Source organism: Buteo buteo, chromosome 5 (assembly GCF_964188355.1).
Source record: "Buteo buteo chromosome 5, bButBut1.hap1.1, whole genome shotgun sequence".
Taxonomy (NCBI): Eukaryota; Metazoa; Chordata; class Aves; order Accipitriformes; family Accipitridae; genus Buteo; species Buteo buteo.
The window spans coordinates 23,487,874-23,514,950 of record NC_134175.1 but is presented as its reverse complement, the minus strand read 5'-3'; the positions used below and the strand labels follow the sequence as shown (position 1 = coordinate 23,514,950).

The following is a 27,077-nucleotide window of genomic DNA, read 5'->3' as shown; positions in this document are numbered from 1 at the left end:
ACAGACAGTCCCTATCACATGTACAGAGGGACACAAAAAGCTATGGGAGAAGCAACAGACAACTTCTGGCATCACAAAACTCCTGCATGTTAATAAATTCTGACTTCAGTGCCGCTTTTCACTATGCAGTGAGTACAGGGAATCAATCTACCCACATGCCACTCTTGAAAGAGGTGTCAAGGCAGTAAATACTGCTTAGATGAATGATTACAGAATGAATACTGCTCTGGTTTAAGAATCTACTGAGGGTCAAGACATCAGTGTGGAAAATCAGTATCTGACATCCATGAATGCTGCACAATGTATTAAATGTCCCCACAATTCTTTGGTCATTAGAGGGCTGTCATCACTTCCGACCCAAGCAGCCAGACACAAAGACACTCTCTTCCTTTTTCACTGCAAGAGTTATTTACAGTTTTCAAAACAGTGTTTCTTTGTAATTTCTTAAGGAAGGGGACATGGACTTTACTTACTGTGTCATACATTAAGGTGAAGAAAACGTACACGTCATAACCTCCAAACCAAACCTACATTGTCACAAAACTATCAAAAAAGAATACATTCTACTGCTAATATTTTAAGTAAATAGTTGTATTTAGCGTTACCGAAAAAAAACCAAAACAACCAACCCACAAAAATCTACCGCATCATTAGATCCTGTAAGGATAGCCACTATTATTCTTACTTCCTTTCTCCCTTTTCTCCTGTTTTCTTCTTTCTCCTTCCAATATTGATGCTGTATTTCTCCTCCAAATCTTCTTTTCCCTACTTGTTCTTCTCTTGGTTCTCCCTACCATTCCCCTTCTTGTTCCTGTTTGAAATTTCCGTCTTTCTTTCCCTCATCTCTCTGCCTCCTCTTGGTTCCATTCTCCCTGCTTTTGGTTGTCTATAAGGCAGCAGAAGTGCTCATCACATGCAAAAGCTAGTAAGGGAAATGGGAAAAAGTTAAGTTAATTTATGAAAGAAATCACATTTATTAACATCACATAGATATATATATAACTAGAAACCACATCTTATTTCTACAACCACAGAAAACATCTCTTTGACCTTTGCTTCATTTACCAACCACTACAGGAAGTAACTTCTAAGATTCCAAATCTGTCATTTTATAATCCTTCTCTTACCCCATGAAACATGAGCAAGGTAGAGTTTCAAAATTACACTTGTGCTTTATTCTACTGTAAGATAGTCAGTTATTAAATATTCAGGGTTAGAAATGAATGCTATTTTTATTACCTATCACATATAATACAGACCCTTCTGTTGATGCAATGCAGTAAGTTCTCTACTTGAGTGTGTGGAATACACATGAACGTAATTTTAAGACACAAAGTATTTTTAAAGCCAGAAGCAATATGGCACTAGAGCAGTTCAACAGGCCCTTTCTTAGAAAACAGTAAACTGAAAGAAGACTTGCCCCCTCTCCCTGCCTCGCTACGATACATCTATTTCCACACCTATAACATCATTAAAATGGATTTAGGATTTTTATTTTAATGCTCATAAAGAACAAGCTTTTAGAGAATGTCTGAATTTTGCAAAAAATTATTTTCTATTTTTCCTCCTATGCCTGTGCCTATATAAAATTACAATAACACAAGTAACATGTGTACCCACAGTTTAACATAAAACGTTGGGCTGCATTTCCCGATTCAAAGCTATTAAAAAGTTTCCATATAATTTTATTAGAGGACACTATAGCTTATGAAGTGGAAAGAGAAAAGTATGGAATCCATAGGCTTGCAATACAGGTGAATTATTTTTCTAAATTGTGCAAAAATTTCTTCTTACCACAACTGTGTATGTAACTATCTAGAGTCAACATGCAAATGAAACTGAATACAAAATTTAAGAAAAGATAACAAGTGAAGATTTAATCACAATGATATAAAGTGTACTTTTTATATTATACAAAATGGTACATTAATATAAATAAATATATATTTTAATCTTAACATTTTATATGGATAGTTAAAAGACTGTAAGGTAAAACTTATTCAGTGGGTTTCTCCTCTTCAAATACTCTTAACAATCCTCATCAATCACCAGTTTAGGAACCTCTTAAGCCAGGAAGAGACTGGGTCTACATCACATAACAAGGAAGAACTCCTGAGCACTTTTTAGACTTCAGTATCTACTCTTTGCCAAATAAAAGTGATTTTTACTTTCAATTACACAAGCTACTTGAAAACTCATTTGTTTTTTTTTCTGAATGAAACTTAAGAAAGCCTGGTTTAAAAAAAAAAAGTTAATAAAAATGATGTCAAGCCAACACCTAAGTACAACATAGTATCAAGGACTAAAAAGAAGTCACTGCTACCAGAGTAAGTTTACTGGCCAAGCCCTCCTGATTATTATCAATATATTAATGTATACTGATAGTATACAATGTACAATATCAAAAGGCTAGCTGCCTGTTAGACTTGGTCTACAATGAAAAGCATTGTTGGTGAAGTTATATACATAAGCACACCTTTTTGCTCAAATCAAATGCAGCTACACTAGCAAAAAATCTTTTTGCAGTGTATTTGCTCAAGGAACTAGCATACCCTGTATTAGCAGAAACCCCTTTCCTTTTTGCTTGCATGAAACACATGCCAGAAGGATGTATGGTGTAACTACACCAGAAACCAAGCAAAGCATGCCAAGGCCTTGAATTTTTTTCCTGGACAGGGAAGTGTATTAGGAGTATTAGAAGTTTGCAAGTGGCCTACTTTAGGAGGGAAGAGAATGCCATAAATTCAGTGACAATAAACTTCAGTACAACTCATCCAGGTTATACTGCTGTATAACAAACAGATTAAATGAACTCTTCATGTTAGGCATCTGCTCCACTGGAGAAAAATTTCTGTATTTAGGACAATTTTCACTCATGTCTTTTTCAGAAGAACAAGGGCAACTTGAAAAAAAAATCAATTAAAAAAGACATCTCCTTTTTCATAAAAGCAGTGAGGGTGGGGTGCTTAACTTAATCCAGTCTTAAGAGCCAGTGGCTGCTACACGACATTTAGGTTCAAATATGATAAAGTGTACTTTTACAACTATGCGTGGTACAACAAGTGTGAATCATGCTTCAGCTTCCACAAAACATCTGCCAAAATCCCTCATTTTTTTAACTGCATGGTAGATTACTGTAAAGCCCTGCCACATGTAGCCTCATTTTTGCATCAGCGGAAAACATAGCCCAAAACATGGCAGACTGTCTCATTTATTAATATATAACCTTTGTGTGCTGTGGACAGTACTGATGACACAGGGTTCTGGGTGAATCACAACCTCTAATGCAGCAGGCAGATGGAATCTTTAAAAGACCAGCTCTCCCCTTCTGTTTTGCTAGTCTGTGGAGGCACACAAGCCAGAACTCGTTAATGAAGAACTAGCATTGCTGGGTAGGCATTCTTTCCTGACACGTTTTCCATTATTAGGTGCTGGGAAAGGTACCCAGTGAATTTCAGTGGTTTGCAATGGCTTGTATTTGTTTAAAGCATCAACAGAAGAACCTAGATCAGTGCACTGCTAATAGGTATGCTAAAACACAACCAATGAAACAATGAAAACACAAAACCCTGGAAAACCCAACAGCTATACAGTTTACAGATCTTTCCACCCTGTTTACCTGTTGTACTTGGTTGTAAGATCTGCTGCAGTGCTATACAATAGCTGCCATTCTCATCCAAGCTTTCAGAGCCTTCTGTATTAAAATATAAAATCTAGTGCCTTAACACACCAAAATGCTGGGTTTGGAAGCAATAGGCACTTTAGATATACATGCAATTACAATGCATAAAATAAAAGTATGTGTGAAACTATCATAGTAAGTGTTTCTCATTAGCCACTTCAGACATGTCCTTTTCAACACCAGTTAAGTGGGAGAAAGAAAAAGTTTCTTCCTTAGTGTGTGCTGAAGCAGAAGTGAGTACTGTTGGCTTGGGTCAGTGGTCTTATTCCATTCATAGACTTTTCTGTTCAGTTCCGTATGGATATCTAATATAGAGAGTTTCCTGCAGCAACAAAAGTAAAAGCTTTCTATTAGAGAATGAAGCAAGACACCATTTAAGCATCCACAAGAGAGAAGACAACTTTAGACTCAGCAAGGAGAAAGTTTCAAATTTCAGTCTTTATTGCAGCAGCTACACCTCTAAAATCCAAGGCTGAATATGCATTTTGGAGACAATTTGTTATAACCCAAATCACTGTTGTGATAATGGTTATGCTGACATGATGATCTGTGATTTCATTACAAGGTTTTAGGGTTTGTAAAAGGGTACTAAATGTCAACCCCACAACTACCTTGAAAAACAGTTGCTAGATCCCTGGTAGATCAGTTGTGCAAAGAAAACCTTTGTTGTTAAATTATATATCCAAACATACCTCATTTTTGCTCAGATTCCTTTTGATAACCTCTTCAGATAGACTAAAGTTTTCCGATAGCTTGAATTCAAGATTAAAAATTGGCAATCTAGCAGCTCCCTGAGTGGAGGGTTAATTAGATCTAAAGAAAGGACAAAAACCTTTCCTCTCAACTGCCTTCTCCTGGAACTTAGGCACTTCTTATATTTGCAAGCAGAGCCCTTCTTAATGATAAAAGGCAATCCTCAATTTGACAGAAGCCTGGTGGGTGCCTTGTTATCTTGGAGAAGGAAGATTTCCAATCCTGTTTAAAACACTGACATACATTACCCAGGACAGGTTCTTCCCTTCTCACTCTGCAAGCCCCAACACACTTTAATTTTACTCTCCAGAATCAGAAACCTCACTCCTGCTTTAGACTACCTTCCTGTGCCATCGTTCCAGGATCAGTTATACTTGTCTTTTAACCTATGACACAGCATGAAGACACTTTACAGGACCAGACAGGATGAAACTTAAGGTTTCTCTTTCTCTAGGACAGCAGGCTGTCACAGGAAAAGGGTTATTTTTTCCTCTTTTTTTCATTTACCTTTTATGAGGATTGCAGAGTAGCTCAGCCAGACAACGCAGATAATATGAGGATGAACTCGCAGATTTTTCTAGTGTAGACACATCCACCTTGCACTGACTCCAGAAGATATCTGCTACCTGGGGGATAGTGACTTTCCAAGGAATTTTTGCATTAGCAGTAATTTTCTCATCATTCCCATCTACTTCCAATAGACTAGTACATTCTTGCTCACTTTCTGGCACAATGTAGCTTTGAATAAAAAAAAGCTTCGGTTTTCCTAGGAGTTCAGGACATGAATCTGCTGTAAAATATTTCTTTATTTGTTCTAAAGGGAATCCAGAAAAGGTATGGTCTGTACAGAAGATGCTTTGAGGACTTCCACGGCTGACCAATATGCAAATGAAGCTGTCAAAATTTCTGTGCTTCTGCAACCTTGCAACTTCAAGTAATGTTTGATTCATGGTGTTCATACTTAAATATCTGTGACAATGAACGTCATAGCCCAAGCCTCTGAAGGTCTCTTCCAACACATCTGAAAAAGGAAGATGTAATTAAATCACAGCACATCAAGGCTCAGTCTCAACTACCTTGAATTACAGTATTTACAGTATTTCACTATTGGAGATAAGACATTTATTTCATCACAATAATTAAAAAATGCAGAGAACAATGTTGATCACAGTACATCACATGCTTGCAGTGCTACATGCATGTTGTCTTTAATATGAGTTATGTACTTCATGATAGCAAAGACACAATATATTATTTAGCATGTGATCTGTTCCAAATTCCACAGACACTTGGATACTTTCATTTAGAGCCAGTATCCCAAGTTCCTAAGACTTATAATATCAGGCAAGATACATTAGAAAATGCTTCACACAGAACATTCCTGAAATGGCAAGGAGTGATCTGGATAGCGTGGGAAGTCTGTTTCACCTTTTAACTTGTCAAAATTACTTTGAATCGTTATTATAGATATACAGAACTGCACAGGAAACAGAGAGGCTCCTTTTCATCAGTCCCAAAGGAACCTGCAGCAGTCATTTATACTTCCTACTGTATAAAATGGACTTTAAGTGATGAGTTCCAGTTGGAGAATGGACACTGGAGTCTTAACTGTGACAGAATGGCATTTTCAGGGGAAAAAAAAAAAGCTGAACAATGAACCCTTTCCAATGTGTTAGAAACTAAAACTGTAGATAGGCAAAAATCAAGATTTAACTTTACTGTGTTTGTGTTAACCTGTGCTGCAAAAAAATGTGCAATGCTCTGAATAACTACTTTGGATGTTTATTAATATGGGAGTGAAACCAGATACACGGTGGTTAAAACCACAGTTATTTTTTAAGTGTTCAGAGAACCACAAGCTATTACAATGACTCATACCTGTAGCATCCTATCTTTAGTATAAACCACATATACATTGTCCATGCACAGTTTCTGATATGACAGGAAATATCAAGTGCCATGTGTATGTAAAATGCCTTACAGACACAGGAAGCTAGCATGTTCCTTGGCTTCAAAAGTTTAACAACCCCTAGTTAGCAGAGGCTATTTCAGAGGTAACTGGCAGCAAAGCAGTGTTCTCCTCAAAAAGCCCACAGTGAAAACACAGAACAGAACTCATAACTTTCCTCAGCAAAATACAGGGTTGATACAAACTCTATACTATAGCAAGGTTATAAACAGGAACTATAGAGTTTCATTCCAGTTCTGTTGATTTGATTACATTTTGTAAAATAAGTAAAAAAAACTTTCCATACATTTTTTAATTTGGAAATCGAAAGGAAAAGTCCCTCTATTTTAGGCAATAAAACATGCTCTCGAAATTCAGGTGGAAGATTCAGTATTAATACCGCTAGGCAGTTATATACTCCATGAAGCACTTCATCCATTAGAGGGCAGTAGTACATAGCAAAACGAGAGTTACCGCAACGAGAGTGCTTTTCCTGTAATTTACTTACCTCGCCATCACGTGTGCATACACAGCAAGATACAAAACTTGGTGTCACCTTAGATCATACACACACTCTAAGTGTCACAATCAAAAAAAAATTAAACCCAACAAACTTAGAGCTGATACCTTAGTTTAACAATGAATCAGAAATTATACATGGTAAGCTTTGGATACAGCAATTTTACTTTAAGGCAAGACAAAACACAGCATTACATGCTGCAACCTGAGATCAGAAAACACCTGTTTCTTCAACAGTAATCATCTCCCAACAAACCTCCACTGACTTTTGAGCATTTCCATGCTACATAAAAAATTACCCTTTTCTCCCCTCGATTGTTTACAACATAAGAATAAAAATTGGCTTCCAAATGGAAAAGTCAAAAGCAGCTATTTACAAAACAGCAAGATTCTATTTACAAAACAGCAAGGTGCATTTCAGTTTCAATTTTACCAGCATCTGATGAATTCACATTGTTTATGCTGCGCATTTTCAATTGTTGTAATCCTTGATCCTATCATATCTATTACTGGTTCATCTTTCTCAAATTAAATCTTGGGGTAACTACAGTCTCTTAATGAATACCACAGACACATTCCTAATGTGCTCCTTGTCCTCTTCTCTTTCATTGGTATTTTCAGACTTCGGAAGTACTGTGGCACAACAACTCTATAGAGTAGTGGATGCCTTTCTAACAAACTCCTTTAAGCAATGCCATATGTCCTGCCTCTCCTGAATCTCACTAGCACACTATTTCAGCGAAAGTCTTGCTTTCCATCATGTTAAAATGCTGATGATGCACTGGTGATGCTAAACATCTGAGACATACACATGGTTTAATTGCTTCTGTATCCAATGCAGACATGCATGGAGACTGAGGCACACTAAGACTTGCTTTCGATGGTTTTGGCACAACAGCAGCAGAGCCACTATTTGCAGGTGTATCTTACATGTCAGATGCTAAACATGTAACCCATTTTTGTCCTTTCCAGTCAGCAGACTTCCTCTATCACAATCACACTTTCTGTTTTTGTACAAGTACTGAAATGACCATATGAGTTCATGAAGACCATGTGCCTTTTTTTTTTTAATTTTGTGCACACCTTTGTATTTAGTAGCAATTACTATGACAAAACGGTCTGCACAGTATATTGCCTGTGCAAAAGATATACTCTTCCTTAGAAGGCACACATCTAAATGCATGTATCTGTGACTATGAACTGACATAGCAGTTCCTTCTTTATTTCCTGTTTTCTCCAGTGTACGTGCCTCAACTGCTTTTATACTTACTGTTTTGTTTAAAAAACTCAGACCTGGCATAGTAAAACACTCTTGTTCAATAAATCAGGTCAGCACATGTTTATATCCCATTAGAGACAATGAAATTGAAAGATTTTCTTTTTAAACAAGGCTATTTTCACACCTCATGTTTTCATTAGCTCTCCACACTGAAAATTCTCTAGCAATCCTTTTTGCATTTGCTTTTAAGAAACAGAACTCCAAGTAATAAGTAATTTTTTTGGTACTGGAGCAGATTATCGTGCTACCTTCCAGATTAAGGCTGCATAGTAAGTTTCTTGCATCAAGAGGTTCATTCTTTAAAGCTACCATGAAAGAGAGAAGAACAGGAAAGTAAAGAAGCAGTCAACAGGACAGTGCAGAATGTTTGATACCAAGAGCCTCCCCCACCCCCAATCTTTCAGTCCTTGGCAGGCTTTGTTTTATTTTCCTCTTGGGGCAGAGTCAGCATTTTTTTTTTTTTTTGAGAGTAGAAGTGAAGAAGTGCTTTAGATTGAACAGTTTAATTTCTACATCCAGCAATTGCATCCTTGTTTTGTTGGTTTTTTTTTTTTTTTTTTTTTTTTTTTTTTTTTCGGTCAGAGGTCACTGATGAACTTGGTAGGACAGACTGAAATCAGATCCTAAGGATGCTTCCCAGTTGCATGTAACTGTGTTAAGTGCATTCCTTGTCCCTCTTCTCCATGCATGGCAGGATTATGAATCAGTTCTAGTTCCTGTTACCCTAATGGAAAACTAAGTCTCTTGTTTTATATCATTTACCTAAAATACTATTGACAAGCAAACATAAAAAATTTACTTTCTGTGTCTGTGCTCTGCATCCACTACTCTTCAACAACTACATCAATAATTCTAAGTTGGTCCATCTGCTGGACCATTAGTTACAATAAAGAGAAAAGATATGCCAACAAACCCTCTTCTTCCCCTACATCTCCTAGCCTATTACAAAACTGACTGCAAGTACTCTCTTCATTTTTATTTTTAGCCTCATGTGTTACAGTGATTAGAGAGTGGGGTTTTTTTTGCTTATGCACGAATCTAATTTTTGGATTCTACAAAGGCAATCAGGAAACCCCCACATTTTATCCAAGGCACTGACTATCTTGAATTCTACATGCAAATTTTTTTTAATTTTTTTTTTTTTTTTTTTTGCTAAACCAAGAGGGAAGGAAGAAAATTCCTTTCCCTAAAAATCTATGAAGATGGTTTCAGTTAAACTGTCAAAAATGTAACAGAAGCCTAGGTGCATTATTAATAAATGACCACACGCCTTCAGCTGTTCAATTGCTGTGGTGTCCGATATGATTACACTTCAAATCCACAACAGCTTTGGTTTTGGTTTTGTTAACTGGTGGGAAACACTATCTTTACCATCTCTGTCAATAACCTGCTGTATGACTATAGCTTAACTGCTCTGTTGGTCTCTGAACATCCTTCTTCTCCCTCCCAGAATTCAGCCTATCCCCTTTCAAGTTCTTTCATTCAGAGATTCTGCGCCAAAAACCAACCAAACATTGTTTGCAATAGTTAGGACAGCTGGCTTAACCTCAGGTTGGGCCTTCCAACTCTCTGCTTTAGAAGACTTACTAGAATTGATAGACTAACTGACTAGGACAACATTACCCTCATTTGGCTGGTAAATGTACATCATATTCTTTATACTAAATTGTTCTAATTATCCAAGATTAACAAGATAAGGAACTTGAAATTCCAGAGACTTACCTGTGTCATTGCCAATACAGTCTATTATCAGGCATATTCCTAAAGGTTGACTTTGCATTCTGTACTGATCATCAAACACCTGAGGAACGTGAAGGGCAAATACTAAGTTAATATGTCACTCTCTCAACTTATAGACTTGACCTATTCAATTACATTCTTTTGTAGCTAGCAGAAGTCTATCTACCGGGATGTAGTATGTCTTATCTACACGACAAAACCAAAAAAACAGGAGACATGAACTAATAGTTTTTCCTCCTATTTTTAGCACAGGCTTAATTTTTGCGTCCTTGTGTTATGCAATCTTAGTACCATAAAGATCCTTGAACAAAGACTAAGACTGTACCAGAAACTAAAGCAGCAAGTTTGAGACTGAACCTTAACTCTGGACAGATCTTCAAATGTTTAAAAAAAAAAAAAAAAAAAAGCGCTGTATGGAGGTGAGGGGCTTTTTAAAGGCCTGGACTACGACAGCAATGATCCTTCTACAGTACTTCCAAATTAATTTCCTTAAGTGTAACTGCTATTGAGATGTTGGGAGCTATAAGCTTCATATTGCCAACACAATAAATGTAGAGAACTTTTTGTGTTCTTCAGGTGTGCACGCAAGCACTGCTCATCAGAACAACATTTATTTCTTTATTTAGTGGAACAACCTCCTTGTTCCTAAATAATCTGTAATGACTCTATCACAGTTCTTCTCAACTTTAAAAAGATTACAATCGATTTGCTATAGGTTAACTCCCTGGTTCCTGGCCTATAAGAGATCTAGTGAAAATAGCAGTAATCCATTCTTATCATGAATACTCAAAGCACATCTGTCTTCTACCTGGAGAGCAAGGGGCAGGGGGAAAAAAGGCACAAAATTTACTGCATGTAAAGAAACCCTGCGACTTCTAATGTAGATGGCAAGGGGTCTGACTTCCAACAGGTTTTGACTTAGCCCTCACTAATAAATATATAACACATGCACATCATATGTACATGCATTTTGCAGGCTGCTGCTTCCAGAGCAGTAGCAAATATTTTATATTAAACATATATTCTGCAAAAGCAATTCATAAAACCTGTTTATGGCTGAGGAATATATGGATGTGCACATTGTTCTGTTTGCATGCAATTAAAGGAAATCTCAAAATGAAACCCAAAGAAAACTAAGGTAAATACCTGCAGAGGTTTTTATTATATTTACATGGATACATATGCACAAGCACATACCTTATGTGACACTGGTCCAGATTCCTGAATGGACATGTGGACTGGTTCTGCTGCAGTTAAAACATACAGAAGTAATCTCAGTATGTAGGTACCAGTGACATTTGTTTTGACACCAAAGCAGTTAAAGAGGAACCTATCTAGTTCAGCCAAGTTCTCACTCACCTGGAGCTCTTAGTTTCTATGTATGCTACTGAAGTTAAAAAAAACACAAAAATTTTCACCTCAGAAACATTATTTGGATTGCATTCTACATTGCTTGTGACTAAAATAAACAAACAAAAAATCCCTCCTACAATGAGAGAATTCAGCCAACTACTCTTAAAAATCACCATATTTGAGAAGTATTTTGGGTTTCCAGAAAGAACACAACACACATGGTAAGAACCTGGTACTCACTGGACAACTTCCTGGCTGGCCTGGTGGAGAGTTCACCACTGAACTGACACAAAAACTTCCTACTCAAGACACAGTGGGCACTGCTGTACTACACAGGCCTCCAGAGCTGGCTAGTCAACCTTTTCCATTAATAAACTATTTATTCTGTTAAAAAGTTGTGACAGTGGAAGCCCACGACAATTTCAATAAAGCTTTGAGATGTGGCAGCACAAGCAAAGCAAATACAAAAGCAAACAATAAGGCAAGGCTGAATTTTCAGAGGTACGAAATACTCTCTGCTTCTGGTGTTATCAACTGGATTAGCTATAAACACAACTATGACACTGAAGTCATTTTGATACAATGAAATTCATCGTTTGGCTCTTTTAGATTATCAAAACTAGATAAAATGCTCTTACCTAGAATAAGACTTTGTCCATTTTGTGATTTTTCTTTGTTCACATTCTGGATCTAAAATGAAGAAAAAGGTGTATTTCCCCTATCTCCTTCAAGAATTAATAACCATGAGTTCCAAAATATAACACAGTAGTATTTTTCTTCCTCAATAAAAGGATTACATATTTTATATTCACATCTATCAGCTAAGTAGAATTAAAAAATAACAAGTAAAAAAACCCCTACCAAAACCACAAGCAAACAAAAAATCCAAAACCATTTCTCCTCAGAAAAAAATTACCAGCTCACCATGAACAGCAAAGAAAAGCTTATTCCCTAACACAGTAAAACAGACAAAAAAACTCTGATGATGTGAATTTTGTTTCCTATAGAGCAGCAGGAAGGAACTTTCACTGAATTAGAAAGGAAATTGTAACAGTATTATCATAATATGGAAAATCAATGCAAACTCTTTCCTATTAGTAGTATGGAAAACAAAGCTGTTGTGGCTTTGTTAGTAAAGGCAAATTGCATCACTGGTGTCTTGTATGTAAGCTTTATATGTACATATTTACTGAACACGTGACAGAATGTGTTCTCATCAAATCATTTAGCATGACTAATGACTTTAAGGTCATGTTGTTACAATATCAGACCTAACCCAAATATAAAGAATACAGCATGCAATAGGATTTGATGACTTTTCACATACCGAGATATCTTTGTTAAAATGAGATTAAAACAAACCACAAAAAAAAAAATAGATCTGAAAAGCTCTCCTTAAGAAGCCATAACCTTCAGCTTCCAAAGTTAAAAAGTTACTTTCCCTGCAAAGTCCAGAAGTACAAAGAAGAATGATACATTTTGCAAACAACAGTCAAAGCAATACTTTTCACTCCCCAGAGTAGTAGAAAAAAGTTTCAAGATACAGATTTTACATATCCAACTAATAGGAAAAAATTCACAGAAGCTCTTTAAAGGGGATCTTTCTCAGTCGGAAGATTTAAATCAGACCCTAAACCCAGCAAGTAACAGGAATAAGAGAAATAAACCAAGTAATATTTTAGTTAGTAGCAATCTCTCATTCCTTAGGCTTTGCAAAGATGACTCCCCTTTCAATGTCTGGCAATATTTAGAAATAAAGGATCTGTCTGATTTATTGCATACTTACCCCTGAATTATAAGGAGGATCAATCAGACTGAGATTAGGGAGAGATGCCTGAAGTGCATTTACATATACTGGCTGAGAATGAACGGAGGACATTAAAGCTGAAAATTTAACAGAAACACACAGAGAAATACACCATGATATATCAACTGTTTTAAAAGCCTAAATCCCTGAAGCATGCAAATACTCTGACTTGTAACTCATAATTTTGTCTTCAGTAAGAACACACCTGATCCTTAATATCAAGAGTAACCAGTGCAAAAATAGCATCTTACCTTCGTGTTTGTACTTCTGAATCTTCCTAATCAGGTCTATCCTGTGAATATTTCGAAAACAATTTTCTATCAAATCCAGTTGATTAGGAGCCACCAAATTGAGTTTCTCCAGGTCAATCACAAGAGCTAGAAAACTCTAGAGTAGCAACAGAAAACCATACTGTCATATCAATAATTTGTTCTTTATCAATAAGTAACAAAGCAACCCAGAAAATAATGGAGGGGGGTCATAAAGGTTGTATATTCAAGAACTAGGGACATTACCTTCTGAAACACTAAGAAAATTATCTGGAAAATGTAAGAATTCTTGGTATTATCATAGGAGTAATGGAAACTAGGAAGTGATATTCTTAAAAACAAATCAAAGTTTTTGAGGAAACAGCTTTGCATTTTCTTGCTGCTAAAAAGCCAGCCAGTTGGAATGTCACCTCACATGCCACAAAGCAGGAGGTAAGAAAGGCTTTGGACAATTTGCAGGGCCTCTTTCCTTCTTTGGTTAAAGAGAGAAAAAGAAAAAAACCCAAAGGAAGAAGATAGAAATCTTCAGTCTTCTATGGACAGTGGTCAAGTTTTCTGGACTCCCTCTACTGAATCTCTGCTTTCTCAGAGCACTTGAAACAAGTATTCAGAATGCAAATGTACAGAGAAAGACATAATTAAAATAAAACTGTTCTTTCCTAAGTAAAGCAAAGCACAAACATAAAAGTGACCTTGTAACTCAAGATACATTTCATATGAGTATTGGTTTGAGATCCTTCATATATGAACTCTCAGATCAGTAATACTGAAGATAGATTTTTTTTTTTCTTTTAATGCCTTCTGCCTGTGAGGGACATGCTAACACCATTCACTACAGCAAGTCTTCACTGTCCTGTCTTACTGTTTCTCATGCCTCTTTTCTTGAATTAAAAAAAAAAAAAAATTAAATAGAAGCCACTATTCCTTCTCCACTTTCTGACTTCTGTCTACTCCTGCCTCACTACCCCTTGCAGTACTTTCTCCCCTCCTTTACTGTCTAGCTACTTCCCTTTTTACTTCAATCTCTCATTGCTCCAGAGAAGACTAGCAGAAAGACATACCTTATCTTTCACCATTTTCATACGAGGTGCGTAATCTCTGAGTAGAAAAACAAGAGAACCCACTTCTTCTTTTTCCAGATTCTCATTAATCTCTACCATTAGTACCCTGAAATAAAGTTGAGACATTCCTAAATGATTAGCTTTCAGCAAGATCCCACACCTGCCCTACTACCCAACTTCTCCCATGTTCCAGTCTTAATATACCATTCCCAATTAAACAACAGGAAAAAAGCCTACCCTGCTCCAAGATCCAATTACAAAATACCTACTCTTGCTAAGAAGCACCTGCGTTACTCAGACTGACTGTGTAATAGCCACTGCTAGGAAAACAGAAGTCTCCTTAATATTTCAATAGAGATGAAGTGAGAGAATGAGACAACAGAACACATCTTCAACTTTTTTACCTAGTAGTTACAGGGTTTTCACTTCAGTCAAATGTTAACATTATGAGTACATATATTTCTTTCTGAAGTTTCTCAAAGACAACAACTGGAGATTCTTAATTTAAGCTTCTTAAAACTACAGTGTAAAAAGTAGTAAGAGACAGGCCCCCTGAGAAAAGCTATACCACAAGGCTATGTGCCCAAAGCAAACTAGAAAAGAAAATATCTCTAACTACTGACATTCCTCTAAAGCATCTTTTCTATCTGCTACTCTAGAACTGTACGAACACCACTGGTTTTATTGATTAACCCCTCTGCAAAACCAAAAGCAACTCACACACATTTTGAACAAAATAGAGTAGCCTTGAAATCTAAAATAGATGTATTACCTGTAATCAGGGACGAGTTTGAGACTCCTGGCAAGGTTAGCTTCCACTGTTGCTTTCTCAATCTTCAAGATCCTCCTCAGCAAGTCAAATCTCTTAACTCTGTACAACAGCTCAGACAAGCCAAGAAAAGACAGTTTCTCCCTCTCATTCAAAGCCACCAAGAGCTCTCTAAGGTCAGCAGTGGCCAAGTCAGGAGCAAGGTCTCGGCAAAGGAAAACCATCATCTCTTCTTCTTCTTTATCCAATTCTTGTTCAATCTGGTGAATAAGGACAGCTGGCACTTGGCACCTGGTCATCACTTTGTCACTGTCCCTTTAAAACTGCCAGCCTACTGTTTTTTAAACAGGAAGCCAACATGACATGAAGCCCATGTCTACCACAGCACTTCTCGGGTGGTCACTGTTAACTAGATGCATTTTTACATAAGCAGTTCTGTAGGAGAGAATTAAAAGGTACTGAATCAGTGATCTGCTGCACAAGTTCACAGTTAACTCTTCTATCTGATATATTTCACTTACAACTAAAACACCAATGTAGTTTACACAGACCTCCTGTTCTCAAGGGGTTCTCCCAGCTGTTCATTACAGAACAAAAAGTACTTGGTAGGTCTTACTAATCAGAAAAAAATTGAAGTTCTTTTAAAAGTAAAATTACCTTAACACGAGCCTGTAAATTCCATAGGAAGTGAAACAAAAGTCATCAGCTTGCTGATGAGTGATATTCAAATGCTTATGGAAATAAGAGTTAAGTTCCACAGCAATTTAAGTCTAAAGCTCCGACCTCTTCCCAGCAACCCTCCACTCCTCTGCTCACCCCCACCTTTTCTCCCCTAAAAGTCTCAAGGCATTTTTCAGGAAGAGTTTTGGGAGCTAAAAGGTAGTGTAACCACACATTGTAGACATAAGAATTTAACCCCCCCCCACATATAAAACCACTGCTATCAGGCACACACTCTGCCTTAAATGAAGTCAAAATAAAAGAAATATTCACAATATAATATGTAGTATTTTACAATATTAATTCTCTATAAATTCAGGAATGTGTGGATTTCTTTACTTATTAGCATAATTTAAAGTGATTCCAATCTGAATGAGTTACTGGGGTTTTAAGGATTCCCCCCACACACCCTGCATGCTCAAAAAGATCGAAGAACCACAGAGAAAAAATTCTAACCTGAAGTATGCAAATTGGTTAACTCTGAAAGTATAGATAAGTCACAGACTGCCTTTTTCTTCATGTGATGCTCATGATTCACCATACTGAAAACTGAAATAAAAATTCAAACCTAGAAAAACCCCCACCCATGTGATTAACAAAATAAGTAGGGTGCTACGTTCAGTTTCTGTTGCCACCAACTATGAAAATTCTATCTAACCTTCTCTGACCCCCATTACCTACACGGAGAAATGTGAAATGAGCAACCTGAAGACAAATCTTAGCCCTTACAAGGAGTTCAGTCACTATAATGCGGAGTTTTGTTTAAGCCATTCTGAAAAGCAAAAACCAATTCGACTTCAAAGTCTAATACACTGAAAGATTCTAGCACCTGGATAACATTTTTTAAAGCATTTTCAGCCTTTTGTTACACATTCTGGAACTGTCACATATTGTGTCCATGCATTAAGGAGATGAGATAAAGTCATCTACAAGGTTCTTTTTTTTTTCCATTCCAATGCTGTTTAAATGAAAAATAACTCTATACATGCACCTGACTTTCCTCAGAAAGGGAATAAGAGTTGGATTTGATTAAACCCATGGATTGGGTTCCACTGCCCACTAAAAGAGTGCATCAAATTTAAATTCCTAGGGCAAAGTCTCCTTTATCTACATCTATCCCAGTGAGCCATATTTTCTACAGAGTCAAAAACTGCAGTGGCTTTTTCCTCCAAAGCTGTTGCTGACAGTCACAATAGCAAGCCATCAGTATTAAAAAAAAAAACACAAACCAACAAAAAAAAAACCAACACTGTTAATCTTGCTGATAGCAGCTACTTGTGTTATAATCCCCTAGTGATTCAGAAGACATGCTATGACCTCAAGGTCACACCTTCAGAAGCAAAATGGAAGGGGGACGTAAGGAAGGGCAGCACAGGCAAGCTGTAAAATATCATAAACCCACCACATTAGAAGACCCAACCATTGCTAAGTTTAAGTACTCCTGCACTTCCACACCACAGTGTAAATGAGATCTAATGTATATATAACAGAGTCCTCAAAATGGCACTGAGGCCACTTTGGCTCATTTTCAGAAGCACAGAGCATTCAACTGCAGCTGAGCGTAACAAGGCCGTAGATACCCTGCTTAGCCCATTGCAGCCTCCTGTGTGTTCTACACAGACTGTGCTAAATACCTAGAGAAAACACACAATTATAGTACTCCTGCTACAGCACACAACTGTCCTCTCTGATACAGTTCTGTTCTTCAGAACTCAAAAGGGGCAGGCACAAACATAGTGTTTTCCCTCACTACATCATACCATTTAGGAACCTGGGAGAATTAAATGCACTGTTTGCTCTAAGTAGTACAACAACATTTAACCCTTATGCAAACAGGGCAAGCAGCAAAAAACCTCACAAACAGAAATCAAACATCAGTAGAAGCTGCCCCTTTCAAATAGCCAGGACCACAGTATTTTTAATATAGCAAGCTGAAAAGTTTTGTTTCCAACAAACCAAACTGGGTAGACAAAATATTTGTGCTTTTGAACCTGTTCTATTTCAAATATGGACCTGCAATGCTATCACTTGTACAGCTGGAGTGGAAGGGCAAGGTGGAAAATATTCAGGCCTCTGATAAGCAGAGGAACCCCTCATACACTGGAACGTGTTTTGTACAGTTTTCTATCAGAGGAAAAGCATATTTATTGCTAACTTCTTATTTTCAATCTAGCATCAAACATTTGTTAGAATTCTACAGAAAGACAAAGATTGTTTTCATGACATAATGCAGTCAAGAAGGGGGGAGGCACAAAACACTCTCATATGAAAGCATCTCCCAGGTACATACAGCTGGGACTTTCAAAAGAGCTTGAGGAAGTCATATTTATGACTCACTCTGAAGGGAGATGGGAATTTAACAACTTTTGGCCATTTTCAGAAATCTCAGATAAACTTTTTTTTTTAAATCTACTCTAGGTGACTCTAGGTGATTTTTATCTAATCTTTTAAAACTAGTTAAAAACGGGTGGTGGTGGTAGGGAGGATTTTCCTACAGAGTTGAAATTTCAGACACACAAAATTACTATTTATATGTTATCTTAAAAATAATCTGCCTTTAAAAAATACATATGAATTATTTATTTTTGTGAACTTCCTTTATATAACATAAATCGCATGCTCATTATAAAAAAATGCTGATCAATACTTCCAGTGCTGAAACTCTCTCACCTGTATACAAGTCCGTCCACAAGAACATTGGAAGACCGGCATTTGACCACTGCCAAATCCACTGATCCAGATCCAGCACACACTGGTTTCCATTCAGTATTCTCCAATGATGGTCCACAGACAAAGTTGATTACATTAGCTCATTTTCTGTTGGACAAATATCAACATCACAAATTACTGCTGGGGGCTACTTCCTAATTTTAGTGGGGGGGAAACCAAGGAAAAATGACCTAGGATCATGCATTCTTCTGCACAATTCTGCTGGTCCAGTGAACCAGGAATGATGCTCCAAATAAAAGGAAAAACAGCTGTGCACATATAGTGATTTGCCAATAACATTCATTCCCCTAGGGTTCTAAGTGGGGAATGAGTAACAGCAACATGTCCTAAGTGTTTAGTATAAACTAAAACAGTTTATAATTTTGCATCCAAAACCCAGGTCACCGTATTTTGATAGCAGGAATGTCACACTATGGGGGCAAGCCTGATACATTCCATCTGCATACATCTGAGCCAGATCCACTTCACCATGAAGGGCATCATGCTTCACCCTTCCATCCAATACCACCACTTTTGCAAACGTCACAGATACAGTTATCATAGCTGCAACAATTAAAGAAAAAGAGAAAAACAATGACAATGTAAAACCCAGAAGCCTGGCTTTCAATTTAGATTACCTGGGCCCTGCGACGAGAAGAGTTATTGAATGTAAATTCTTTACAAAGAGGAGAGGAAAAACAGCTTATCTTCTCAAGAACAGAGAAAAATTTCATACTCATCAGAGATAAAGCTGCCCCACTAGTTTGTGTGTTCATGTACGTGTGTAATTTGCCAATATTGCTGCAAGAACACACTCAAGATTTTTCTCTTCAGGTCAATGTTTCATGTATTGAGTAAAGATTTCAATGCAAAGCTTATGGAGCAGGAAGATGTTTAAAAAAAGAAACCTTAAGTACTACACATTCTCATTTACATTCCCAATTTTAGAAAGAAATCCAGAATAATTCCAAAGAGCTGAAGTCTAACACAACCACCACCACTGACAGATAAAAGGATACTACAAGATCATGTCAGTGACATTAAGGGCAGAGCGAGTTAAAGGGGCAGGCCTACACGTGGAACAACAACAACGAAATTTCTTCCTGTATTCAAAGAATCAGGAAAAGCCCTGGTACACTGAGGGAAAATGACCGGTGACGGAAGAGTTATCTGTAAGTCTGGCTATTTTAGTTCACTATCACCCCAAATTTTCACAGAGGAAGGGCTCTTCTGGGAAAAAGTCTTAGGCTCTCTGGTAAGAAAATCACTGATTTTAGGGTGACTCATCTGTCCTCTTGTCCCCAAAAGAGGTTTGAGAGAAAACGCATCTCAAGGAGATAGCACCAAAGTGCACTTAAATGCAAGTTTATGTGTTTAGTTAACTTTCAGACTTTTCTGAGCAAAGTGTAAGATTTTAAAGCTAAATAATTTCTCACATACTGCACAGGAAACCACCTTTGTCACAGGCACATTTGTCCAAGTCTGCACTGAATTTTGACCCTGGGTATTACACTGTAAACAAGGTTCAAAAGAAGAAAATTTTTAAGGTAAACACCTGAGAATATTAGCAAGCATGTTTACTCTTCTAGACCACAAATCATTTCCATTCCACACTAAAACAGGCAGAAAAACATATCTAAAGTTAATTATACTCCTATTTTTGAACTATTTCACACTGCCCCCAGTCCATACAGGATACAACCAAAATCAGGGGTAAGTTTTCTTTTCTTTTTCCCCCAAGGAGCAGGAAACAACAACATACTAAAACTTCACACACACAGATGCACGAGGCTCCAGCAACTCCCTGCTGGCATTAACAAGTGGAGGCTGGTACGCATGTACAAGGCTCAAGCAATTTTACTCTTTGCTGTTTAACACCATACATGAAACCCTTGTTCCCATGACTGCAACACAAATGCTGCACAATATACAAATACCAATGTGATTATCAAGGCAAAGAGAAGTGTCCCATATTAATAACAATTCAACATATCAGGCCTCATATTAAGAGGAAAGGTCTTTCGAGAGAAGCAGGGAAACATTTCACACTCTAGACATGGTCTACAATTAGAGTCTGTCATTTCTGACAGCATTTTTCTTCAATGATTTACAACCATGTCTGCAGCAGCAAAAACAGGATATACAATCAGTGGGTGTAGCTCCGATTTGGAAAATGGATCTTTGTTTCACAAGATGAGCTCATGTGGAAGCCCCTACGCTAGAGAATAGGAGGTTAGTTTGCTATAGAAGGCACTTGCTGCATTTTGTGCTTCCTCCACTCCTCATTGTTTAAGAGGTAGAGGTGATGAAACCACACAAAGGTAACTGCATTTTGAATCTGCATCATCTGGCATTTTTCAAAGTGTTGAATTGTTTGGAGCGTGCTCCACAACTTTCACATTTCCCTATAACAGAAAGAGGATTTGGTATGAGATACTTAGGAAAAACAGGGAAATCCCGCTGTAACTTTCACATTTCTCATTATTGTACTAGGCTTAAATAGTTTGCTCTCAGCGTAAACTAGCGGTAACCACGCTGATTTCCATTTAGAGATACACTAGTTTAACATCCCAATCCTCCTCATCAAAAGAACAAAACTAAAACTGGTTTTACCACAGGGAGTTTATGCAGATTTCCACGCAACTTTCTAACTACATCATTTTAAATCACATTTGGCAAATGAAGCAAGAGGAAACTCCGGTCTTCAAGTTTAAAAAGTTTCAGGCGGATGGGCTGCGTCGGGTTTCGTTTCTCCTCACGAGCATACTCGGGTTAAGGCCCCACTTGCGCCGGACCCTTCGGCTCTCCGCACCCGGCTCAGCCCGCCCCACGGTGAGGACCGGGCCTAGACAGGGAGGAGGACCCGATCCCGGAGCACGGGGTATTGGGGCGTCTATACTGCAGGCGCAGGGTGGGATAAGAGATGTGAGGAAAAGGAAGAGGGAAAGGTATAACGCACCCAAACGCGCCGGGGAGGTCTCATCTACACCAGCGAGGCCAGGTCCGGCATTAGGAGCAGGGAGGAGGAGGAGGCGGTACCAGTCTAACAGGCTCCCCAATAGCGGGCGCGGTTTCAAGTATCACTTCTCTTTCTCTTTCACGAGTAAGACACGCAGAGTGCTTTTCGCTCGTACCTCTTATGGCTACTGGAGACACCTGAGCCGCGCCTCCGCGTGCAGATAGCAACGCTGTTCACGACAGAGATGTCCCCTCGCTGAGAGACGAGGGAACTGGCTTTAGCCGCCTTACCCTCATTATACATCTGCCGAGCCACGTTCGCTAACCCTTACGATTTTATTGTGAGTTCGGCCGTTGGGTGTTTTAGGGCGTAGGCGAGGGAAGGATTATGTTTTTTTGCTTTAGAGTTTACCTCCGGAGATTAGACTCAGAGCTGCGCAAACAAGCCGGCCCAGCTACTCCAAGATGGCGGCGGGGCTGTGGCGGAAGGGAGGTCTCGTCCCGGGCGCAGCCGTCTGCCGGCGCCTGTGGGTGGGGGTTACGCACAAAATGGCTTCTGACTAGCTGGGGCGCTGGTAGCGTTGTGAGGGGAAGACGTTGTCAGTAAGATGGTCTTGAGTTCAGTATATGTATAGGTGTTTATGGGACTATACTTTTTATACTGCTGCTGGTATGAGGACAGACGAAACAGCTTTGTATTGGCCCCGGTAGCCATTCAGTAGTAACAGACCGTTTTTCAGTGAGCAGTTACAGACTTGGGATGAGTGGGTGTTCTGGCGGGAGTTTATGCAGAAGTAAGCCCTTACTTGGTTCATATCTTGCTCTGTCGCTCTGAGTTCGTTCGTAGGATAATATTGTACAGGCGTGTGAAAGTTATATGCTTCCCATTGTTGTATAATCTTCAGTAAATTTTAAGTAATGCCTCGTCCGTGTAAACTGGGTGTTGTAATTCCCTTGGTATAAACCAACTTCCATGAAGTGACTTACTCTGAGGTGCTAGTATTATAGCTGGAGCTGCTCTCTTGAAGGACTAAAATCCTGTGCTATTTTATCTGCTGAAATAGACAAAACACCTCCATATGTGGTGAAATTAGACACATCATATACAACTCCCAGCTCAATGGATTTCAAAGCATTTACAAAACAGTTGGTTTTTGTGCTGCTAAAAATACAGCAATGGAAGCACAGTACCCTGGGATAGCATGCTGTTGTGCAGAGAGTCATGCTCTTCTTGGAACTGCAGGGAAAATGGAAACAGAAAGAATCACCCACACCAGATTTTGGTCAGGTACCAAGTGACTTGCTCTGTGTTCTGAAAAAATACCTGGATTCTTACTGAAATTGTACACTCAGGCGCTCACTTTAATATCAGTCATTCAAGTGTATCATGGTATCCCTGCTACTAAGATGTAGCATTGGATTGGTGCTGATTCAGAAGGAAACCAGCTACCTGCTGTGAATCGAAATGCACAGTTTTTCTTTTGATCTATTCCATAGAAACATGTAAAGACTTGTACAGGCTAATAGAGGAGGTTTAAGGAGATGGTATGGCCGCAGGCTTATGAAAGAAGAATTATATTTTTTCAAAAATGGTTGAATGACCATTTTAACTCAGTCATTGCTTAAGTGGCCAATATATTCTTTTGTTTACTTACTCCACTTTTTCCTTAATTTACCTAATTTTTATATGCTTATTAAACAGTTTTCACATATTTTTAGGCAGCATTTATGAGTTATATGCAAGTTTTTTTCATTCTGCCCCCCTGTTTCTAAGTTGAAATACTACATTGTTCTCATTGTTAAATCTCTTGTAAACTGGAACTGTAAATCAGTATAAATGTAGAACATAGACCATACCAGTAAGATTAGATGTGATTGGGAAGACATGGGCCTAGTGTTTCAATTTACAGGGTTTTGGCTATAAATCTCTGGCTTGGACGTATTTCTCTCTATATGCTTTCATAACAGGTTTGATCTATTTTAATTTTGTAGATTCTCCTAGTTATGTAAAACAAAAAACTAAGAAGTTATGCTTCTGAAAATACTAGGAACTTGGCTTTTATGCTATATATTTAAAAATCAGACTTGGTATGATCAGATTGAGTGCATTCTATCTGTATATATAAATGGTGTTACTAGTTCCATTTGTTATGTGTTGGTGTTGCTTTTATTATTCTTATTTAAAAAAAGGCTAAGTCACTAAGGGAAGAGACTATTTTCAAGAGGTTTTCTTCTCTATTGGAACAATGGTGAAGGGATTATCTGACTTTCAGATTTCTATTTGGCCTATAACAGAGGATAGGGAACATACAGAGCACCTGTAAAATCAGTTCCCCGTCATACATGTAAAACAGTTTGGATGAATCCCTGAATGTTTTGACACCCATGATGAAATCAGTAAACTTAATTGGAAGAGAAGCATGGGTCCTGAGTACCTTCCTTGTAAACCCCCTTGAAGCAAACACTCCTAACTTCAATTAGCTGCCTGTAGAAAATGCGCTTGCCTTGATGTAAAAAATTTTAATAAATGCTGATCCGGCAAAGATCTAATTGCAGGATAGAAGCTCATAGTTTGAGAGCTCAACAAAGATTTGTAGTTTAGGAGGGATTTCAAGGCAGGTTAACAACACAAACACACAGTTACAGTCTGCTATTTAAACTACAACTGCCTCGCATCATGGGAACACTTATTCTATTGTGCTCTGAAATAGGACTTTCAGAGACATCCTGTTTATACTACAATGTAGTTACTATTGTATTGGAATAATTTGGATGCTTTAACTTCTCTGTAGCATAATCTTCCAAATGTGTATGTTAATGATGAAAGTATTATAGGTAGCATTAGCAAAACCAATAGATAAATCACAAGTATCTTTCCAGGTGAGCAGAAATAGCTCTTTGAATACTGATGGAGATGGGATTTCCACTTGCATTTCAGAAAATGGAGCATCATTGGTTCTATTTTTTCAGAACTTAAGTTACAGAAAGAGCTTTCTGACTGCAGTATTACAATCATGTATGTTCCTCACTGCAGGTGCCCCTGCTGTTTGTGACCCTGTTCTTTGCACTGTAAAATATCTATGCTGGTAGAAAGGCTGTTTTAATATAAGGACAGCCATTGCCAAGGTTACAGTGAAGATAGATTTGGTACTATTATCTTAATACACAGGAAATACTCCATACCCAGGCAGGATTAGTATTATAATACCTGTGAAATAAAAATCTTTGAGTATTGTATGTATAATAATGATGAGACATTTTTATATTCCACAATATTGGCAAAATATGTTCATCATAAATTAAGGCAGTTGTTTAGGGCAGTGGCTGCCATCTGGCTATTAAACCATTGAATGATACCACCTTAATTCATGAATTTTACCTAAACTAGTCTAGTCTAACAGTGAATGTGCCCAATATATTTGCTTATGTAGAACATTGGTAAGGCTGATGCTTATGAGCTTCCCTATACAAGACAGCACTTATGCATGAATTTAATTTTTAAATCTTTAAAGTAGACCATCTGTGGAAATTAAATTGAGATTATTTGCTTGCATGTAAGTTTTCTGGAAACTGGCTGAAATTAGAAGACATAAGATTTTGATTGTCTTAACTTTCTTCATATACAATAAAGTCTTGAACAAAATAATCTGTTTTAAAAAATTCCTGAGGAATGCATTAGTTTATATAGCAGCCAAACTACATTTGTATGTATTTTATATCTTTTGGTCTAAATAAACTAAGCAACATACCAAGGTTATGTATGCTGAAGATATGATTACAGTAACTTTTAAATCTGAGTTCATCTGCTAGTCCTTGAAAATAAAATAATGTATTAATATCTCTTCAGCTAGTGTAAATAAGGCTCTTGATATTTAACAGAACTGGCTGCTATATCAGTGAAGTGGCAGGCTTGTAACATTTAAGAAGACTAATTCTACAGGAACTTGTAGCAACTTTACATCAGACTCTGAAGCATTTGATGTAGAACAAACAAAAAAACCCAATGAAAAGCATATGTAGAGAATAACATGAAAACAAACTTTCCCAACAGGAAACTAAATGGGACAGCAACTACTGCTTAAAGTTTTTTTTTTTTTTAAGGCTTACGCTTCTGGAGCAGCTGCAGCAGAGTTGGGGTGGGGGGGAGGCAGCCAATCAGTACACAAGTACTGCACACCAAATTAAAATTACAAAGAGCAGCTGAAGTGAGAACAGCACGTATCTTAAGTGCAAGATTCACCAATACTGCATGTAATGCTAGCTCTGTTAATTGTTTTTCTGAACAAACATCTAAAATTCAGTTATGTTAAGAAGTTTAGTATTGGACCCAGATAGAAGACAAGCAGTGAGTACCAGCCTTTGAAAATGTGTATTCTGGGTGGGACTGCCTCAGGGACAACATAGAAATATTTTGTGCAACAGACCTTACACAGTACGTTCTTGATTTGTTTTTCAGGGAATGATGCAACTGGATAGGGATGCTTGAGAAAGAATTGGGCAAGAAAAGTTTAGTAAAACAAACAAATGTTTGCCCTATGAACAGTGCCTTGAGCAATGTCGTACAAAGATGACAAACTCCGCTGAACAGTACAGCTGCACTCCCACAATAATAGATGTTTATTGGCTCTAAAAATAAAGCTCTGTTATAATCTCTCAGAAAGGTTGTGTGTGAATATATATATATTAAAAAAAAAAATATATTTTCCTGTGTTTAGGTAAGACCTTCAAGTTTTTTGTAAACCTGCAATTTGTAACATGATTACTTAAACTGTCCACTATGTAATTGTCTAGTGGCATTTACAGTTTCTCACTTGTTTGTCTAATTTTGCTTTTCCTCCTGTTTGGATTGAAAAATGAGATCGTATACCCTCCTTAGCTTATGTTACTAACGGCATAACAAAATTTACAATAGGATATTCAGCCAATTCTAATTCCTAGTGCTGAGGAGGACATATACTGCCAATAGGCCCTTTTCTACTATAGTCCTCACTTCAGGCATTCTTAAAGCACTCCAGAAGCTGTTAGATAATTTGAAGTAAAAATAGGAAATTTGAAATAAATTATTAAAAGAGACTAGGTTTAAAAATAGATAAATAAATCTCTACTACATTTACAACTTAATACACCAGGACAAAGAAAAAAAGCAATTGTTTTTTCTCTTTTTTTTCACATTACACTGCAGTATATTGGAAGTCATTAGGATAAGGTACAGCTATCGCTGAGTGAAACATTCTACTTTGCTTAGTAAATGTGGCACCAATGTAATTATTAATTTCTGGATATTACACAGCAGATTGTTTTGGTGCATAGTGTCTGCCAAATTAATTAACTCTTCAATAGGATTAAGTATTAAGCTTTGGTATTTTCATATACTTTGAGGCAGTTTTGGGTACTTTTTAAAGCTTTATGGTAATAGTTCTTTTTATTTAGACACATAAGAGTGAGTAACAAATTATACTTTTAAGAAATTACAAGTCATTCATTACCACTTACTAGCAAATAATCATTAT

At 37.5% G+C, this 27,077-nt stretch overlaps 1 protein-coding gene and 1 long non-coding RNA gene across 4 annotated transcripts; one reads left to right on the top strand and one right to left on the bottom strand.

Moving 5' to 3' along the window:
- Positions 1–1,669: 1,669 nt before the first annotated feature.
- CFLAR (CASP8 and FADD like apoptosis regulator) lies at positions 1,670–22,060 on the bottom strand. 3 transcript variants are annotated; one of them, XM_075028139.1, is made up of 11 exons: positions 21,569–21,775; positions 18,571–18,717; positions 15,184–15,615; positions 14,412–14,517; positions 13,333–13,468; positions 13,061–13,158; positions 11,913–11,964; positions 11,119–11,168; positions 9,904–9,982; positions 4,943–5,456; positions 1,670–4,004 (listed from the first exon to the last, which is right to left on the bottom strand). In XM_075028139.1, the coding sequence occupies exons 3-11, from the start codon at positions 15,477–15,479 to the stop codon at positions 3,866–3,868; spliced, it is 1,470 nt and encodes a 489-aa protein (XP_074884240.1). In that variant the 5' UTR covers positions 15,480–15,615; positions 18,571–18,717; positions 21,569–21,775; the 3' UTR covers positions 1,670–3,865. The 3 variants fall into 3 exon arrangements, with proteins under 3 accessions (XP_074884240.1, XP_074884239.1, XP_074884238.1); XM_075028138.1 differs by lacking the exon at positions 21,569–21,775 and adding an exon at positions 21,980–22,060 and having other exon boundaries at positions 3,835–4,004; XM_075028137.1 differs by having other exon boundaries at positions 3,835–4,004; positions 21,744–21,875.
- LOC142031168 (uncharacterized) lies at positions 21,770–26,227 on the top strand. The gene is made up of 2 exons (XR_012650438.1): positions 21,770–21,908; positions 26,024–26,227. It is a non-coding gene; the product is annotated as an uncharacterized LOC142031168 (long non-coding RNA).
- Positions 26,228–27,077: the final 850 nt, after the last annotated feature.